This window comes from Tetrao urogallus (genome assembly GCF_951394365.1).
Source record: "Tetrao urogallus genome assembly, chromosome: 16".
In the NCBI taxonomy this organism is placed as follows: Eukaryota; Metazoa; Chordata; class Aves; order Galliformes; family Phasianidae; genus Tetrao; species Tetrao urogallus.
Window position 1 is genome coordinate 8,852,251 of NC_136829.1, and position 6,000 is coordinate 8,858,250.

At 42.9% G+C, this 6,000-nt stretch overlaps 1 protein-coding gene across 1 annotated transcript in view; it reads left to right on the top strand.

Moving 5' to 3' along the window:
* NTSR1 (neurotensin receptor 1) overlaps positions 1 to 5,770 on the top strand; it is a gene marked incomplete at both ends in the record, with an annotated part of 43,537 nt that extends 37,767 nt beyond the window's left edge. The window contains 2 exons of the mRNA XM_079543406.1: positions 3,101 to 3,191; positions 5,521 to 5,770. Of these exons, the coding sequence (XP_079399532.1) occupies positions 3,101 to 3,191; positions 5,521 to 5,770 (341 nt within the window). The remainder of the gene's footprint in view (positions 1 to 3,100; positions 3,192 to 5,520) is intronic.
* Between the last annotated feature and the right edge of the window lie 230 nt (positions 5,771 to 6,000).

Here is a 6,000-nt window from a genome sequence, read left to right on the forward strand (position 1 = left end):
ACATCAGCTAAATAAGCTAAAACCCCCAGGGCTTTGAATGTGCAGGGGCTGCTTCTCTAGAAGTCAACATCAATGCAAATTAATGAGCTCCATTCCTCTGCTTTATACTTTATTCAATACCGGCCGGAGCGTGCATTCCTTGAGCAGCATTGGAGATGAACAGCTGTTGATATGCTGAAACTCAGAAAAGGATGAGAGGTTTTGTTCTGCTCGGTCTGCCCAGACCCAGACAGCTCCTGTCTTTGTTCCAAACTTATGACATGCTGTCTGTTTTTCAGCTCCCTTTGAAACACAAAGAATAAGAAAGAAATTGGCCAAAATTGACTGAGCAAAGCTATTGAGGAAGGCTGGATTTGAGCTTCTCTGAGCAGCATCTCTCTTCTGTCTGTCCAGCAGGCACTGCCAGGGCCCATGTACAGGTGATGTGCTACACGCACATTGCCAGATTTTTGAGACATTGGCCCTGGAAAATGGCCACCTCCCAGCCCCAAACACAGGATATACTCATGATAAATAAAATACTCAGTGCAATCTAATAAAATTTAGCTTCCCGGCTTGCTTCCACATCCAGTTTAGTCTGAAAATCAAGACTGGCACAGTCTAAATCTTCTCTTGCACAATGAAGAAGACGTCATTCAAGATTTTTGTTTCCCTCTGCGGACTTCCTGCCCTTCTTCCTTGGGATGCAGTTCCAACAGGCCGGGCATCGAGCCACAAGACAAAATAGAAAATCACAGGATGCAGTAATTCAGGTTTGCACTTTTAAATTATGAGTTTGATTTAGAAGGTAAACGAAGACCCACTGTGCCTTGTTTTGAACCCTTTCCCAGGTGGTGCTCGGCTCCACCAGGCTGTCCTGCCCCATCTTATAACACCAAAGAAATCCAATCCATGTGAAGCATCAGATGATGGAAAATAGGCTTTAGGAGCCTATAAGTGTAATAAATAATCATTTTGGCAGCAACATTGCCCTTGATACAGCAGGGTTAAGAGTGACAAATGCAGGTCAGGGCCTCTTCACCTGCGCTCCACAGAGTCTCACAGCACGCTGCCCAGCCAGGATTTCAAAATCAGCCCCTAAAGTGCTTCCTAGCCATGTGTTTAATACAGTTCTAATTGCAGAATGATTGCTTGGGATATTACAGAATTACCACAGATTATTTAATTGACTATCTGTTTGCTGAGGTCGAGTGGTTATTTCTCTCAGCATGTGTTTTTGTTGATATGGACCCCTGCCTCTGTGCTGTCTGGCATCACACTCTCAGAGCCACGGAAGCAGAGCTCCTTTACAAGAAGGAAAACACTTTCAATTAACGTGTTGGGAGATTTAATGGGCAGATGCGCAGGATCATTAAAGGTGGCATGAGAAAGAATCCAGGCCCTGCAGTGCCTGAAGAGCTGCAGGCAGAGGCAACACCTGGGACCTGTCAGTGCACGAAGGTTTCTACAAACTATCTGGATGAGATGCAGGTCAAATTCATCCACTTGGTGGTGTCTTTTAGACTGCTGAAAAGCTGCAGACCCTATAGTGACAAATTATATCTGCGATCACAATGACCATATAGCAGCCAAAAAACACTCAGAATGAAATAACGAATTCAGTTAGATGAGAGAATAAAACCAGCCCTTCTTGCCTGCTTTCCAAAACATATTCTTTCGAGTGTTTAAAATTTTACTGAATAAGTGACTTTTGCAGGGTTCCTGCTTTGGTGCATCGCACAGGCTGATTAAATAACTAAGTAAATAACTTAGCCATCTCCATTGATAGTGATGTGTATAATAAATGAGAACCCATGCAGTTGAAATAAAGTGTGAGTACAGATCTGGACACCAGGAATTATTGAATTTCTTGCCCCATTGAAGGGATCCATTCACCAGAGCCTTCACTCTGCCTCTGTGCTGCATAACAGTCATGGGGAGGTGCAGCTGCCATGGACTGTGTTTTTATGAGATGCTCATCATCTGCACCTCTCCTCCCACTCTGTGGGATGAGAGCTGATGAATTTGGGACATGGCTGCCTAAATATTTTCAATCAGAAAGCAGAAGGAAAAGCAGCCTCCAAATTCGCATTGCACTGGTGGTATGGAGCTCGGCAAGAGCGCATTGCTACTTCCTAGTCCTTACAGGTCACATAAAGGACAAGAGTGATGAGGCCCTTACTGTCTGTAGAGCAAATTTGGAATAAAAAAAAATAACATAATTATTTTATTTAGTCTTGATTTTCTTCTTGGCTTTTATTATGTTATGTTTTAACTGAGATTTCTTTATTTCCTGCTGGGATTCTGCCAGAACGTTGTCATTTCATACAGAGGTTGAAATACATATTGCAAAAGGAAACAAATCTTTCTCTTGATTGCCTGATATATCTGCTTTTTAATTTCGATTGATGATTGCTCAGCACCAGCAGAGCTTTTATGCTTCAGAGTTGTAATGTTCTGTTTTTCTTTGTTTGACATTCCTTGGCTGGAATACTGAAAGGAAAAAGATATGCATCATCTTTTTAACTTACGATTTTTATTACAATAACGTCCAGACCCAAGCATCTTGTAATCACTGTCTCAGGTATTGCAGAAATGTAGAATAAAAGGACAAGCTCTGCCACCAGAAAGCAGCTCCTGAGGCCGTTTAATGATCCCCAGCACTGAGGGGACTGTGGCCAGTGGCTCCACGTAGCAAATTAATGAGATTACTGTGTCTACCTGGATGAAAAACACACACTAGCTGCCTCTGTGGGTATTGTAGGCAAAACTCCCAGTGCCTTAACAGCATAAAATGCAAGGATAGGTGCAAATACAGTTTGTTTTCATTTGGCCTCCTTCTGATCCAGGCATAAGCAGTCCCTTATCACTGTTATATCTTCTTTTGTTCATAATTTCTCTGTCCCCAGCTTATAGCTATTTTTTCTATTATTTCTGTTATACTTGTTTTTATAGGTATTTTCAGGCTGTTTGTCCCCCAGGGTTATTAATATCTTCCACAGCAGCAAGATGTGAACAAAGCGGGGCTTTAAGAGCGAAGTTTACAGCGATGCAGGTCCCTTTTCACCCTCGAGGAAAAACTCCTCACAAAAAGTAATGGGCTTTTTTTCACGGCTTGCAGGTGCGGTGGTGATTGCCTTCGTGGTCTGTTGGCTCCCTTATCACATACGGCGCCTCATGTTCTGCTACGTCCCCTCCAACCACTGGACAGAGTGAGTCGTGGTCTGGGGAGCAAATCTCCCTATGCTGGGTTGTGGGGCCAGGCTGGAGCTCAGCTTGGGGCACCAGTAGACTGGGGATAGGGGTGGGGACCGGACAGAAAAGGAGGGCAAAACCTCCACCTCCTAATTGTTGTTTTTCCTTACGGATTTCTTGCCATGATTATCAGCCAAATTAAGAGTCGTTGCTTTGACATTTAACTCCCCCAGATGTAGCTGAAGGAAGCATTAGTTTGAACCAGAATGCATCAGCAGCCCTTCTTTCTGTGGCTATGACCACAGAACAATCCCCAGTGACAACGGCAGTGGATGTTCACCTCTGACAGCCCTTGATGAAACAACATTTGGCAGAAGGGTTTATGCATCCAAAGGGAATAACTGTCTCTATGGTAGAGATATTGATCTTCAGCCCTAAGATGGAGCAGCTCCTGTCAACACCCAATTTAGTTGCACAGTGCCACATTTCCTTAGTGACAGGAGAGATTTCACAGATGGGAAAATAACTGGGATGCTCAGAATCTGGGATAGGACATTCACTGCGTTTTGCAGGGAGTGCAACAAAATTAAACACCAGTTTTCACTGATCAGAAAATGTCCAGGCTCACAGACAGTGTAGGGATACATACATACATGCAGTTGCACACCTACACTGAGCACACCTCTGGTGTTCATAGATGGGCAAGGGCACACAAATAGCTACTTGCAGCTTTTCTGCTGCATCAGGCCCAGTTCCTTAAGCAATGCAGATACAGAACTGATTATTCATTTTAAATATGCATAGTGCTAACACTGCCTAGAGATCTAAACCCAGGTAACCCAAGAGAGGGAGATAACATAAAAGGTTCTCACTGTAAGATGTCTCTCTCATCCCACAGCATTATGCCCCTGTTCTCTCTGGATCTGGCTCTGCTTACTGCAATGAACAGGAAAAGAAAAAAGATCTATGATACCAAAAGGCAGAGCAACAATGAGACATTAAAATTTCATAAACTCCAAGCATATATAATAGTAATTTATCATACAGCAGTTTGCTGCATGGAAATATACATACATCCATAGTAAAAGCCAAAAACTTTGATCATGAAAACAGAGCTCTAGGCGCACACTGGGGCAAACTGTTGTTTCTTATTTGCTTTCCTATATGTAAAGCACTTAAAGCAGCAATCAATTATGTAGTGGCTGGTTGTGCTTTGAGTCAAAGAGGTAGAGAATTCTGCTGGCAGTTAGCATGAATTTATGCATTCCAGTTGAATTCACTTTTTTTCTTCTTCTTTCAAAAGCTGTGAGTTTAGGAAAATGTTGAATTTACAGGCATATTATGAATGGTGAACAATCTGTATGGCAGCTAATCAAGAGCTTGCAGCAGCTCAACAAAATCGTCTATAAATGCAAGTGTCTGCTCCTGAAGAAATCTTTGCTAAGTTAATTTTTCACAACTACATTGAGAAACTTGGCTTGTAAGGGCTGGATGGGCCACACCATACTTGGCACGGCTGAGGGGGCCATGGGGAGCTGGTGATGTACTCCAACACTCGTCTATTTATCTTTCGTTAGACAGCGCTCAGACTAACAAAAAGGTCTGCGGTTTCCACTGAGATAAACGAACCTGGGGAACATCTTGCTGAAAATGAGATCTGTGTTGTTTATAAACCCTTTACCAGCACAGAGATGATGATCTCAGTTTTCCCAAGGAAACATATTTCAGAAAGAAAAAAAAATAAAGCTGAACATTCTAGATGAAAACATCATTTTGTGATGGCGAGGATATGTTCCAAAAGCATACTATTACCAGCTTGCCCCCAGAGTTGAGAATGTCATCCCAGAGTACAGGCAAATCCCAACCCAGGGACCCATTGAATGAGTTGATGCAGCTCTCACTGCCCAGGGGAGGAGATATCTGCATCTGTTACAAGATGTTGGCTCTTCTGCAGGCTCTGTATACCAGAACTGCAGCCAGAAAAGTCAGACTAATATATATGCATTACACAGAAGCAAATTTCCATCTGGTTTCTCAATTTCAAGCATGTCTATTTTCAAAGAAAAAATGAACAGGAGGCAAATGTCTCATGCAGTCCCAGGGCATAAATGAGTTTCTAACTGGCAGAGACTGGGGCAAGACCTCTGTAAAGGTATTTGACCTACACTTGCCCAGTCTCAGCTGAAACCAAAGGGCGCCTGCACTGACTCCCACTGGCAAGATCATGTTCCTAACAGAGAAAAGTGAGCAACAAGAAAAGCTCGTGTTTTCTTCACACTTGTGACTTTGAATTATTCCAGTTCTCTTCACTCTTCTTAGAATTCTATCTTTCATCTGTTCTTCCAGTTTCCTTTTCAACTTCTACCACTACTTCTACATGCTGACCAATGTCCTCTTCTACGTCAGTTCAGCAATCAACCCCATCCTATACAACCTGGTATCTGCAAATTTCCGACAGATCTTCCTTTCTACGCTCACACTCGTGTGCCTGCCATGGAGGAAGAAGAAAAAACGACTTGCGTTTACCAGGAAATCCAACAGCATTTCCAGCAACCACACTTTTTCCAGCCAGGTCACAAGGGAAACTACATACTGAAGCCAAAGGAGGAAGAGAAATGCATTTTGTGGAGTCTAAACTTGAGAGAGGCCTCTGTGACTTTCATGCACGGTCTCCGAATTCATGTAACACAAAGCGTGTTTAGCAAAGTCATTTTTGTTGGAGAAATAGGCTTCATTCTGCCAGTAACTTCGAGGTTAATTTAAAGCATTGGCCTTGCCTCCTGTGAGTGATGTCTACACGATTTGTAAGTTCAGTCTGGTGTAAAT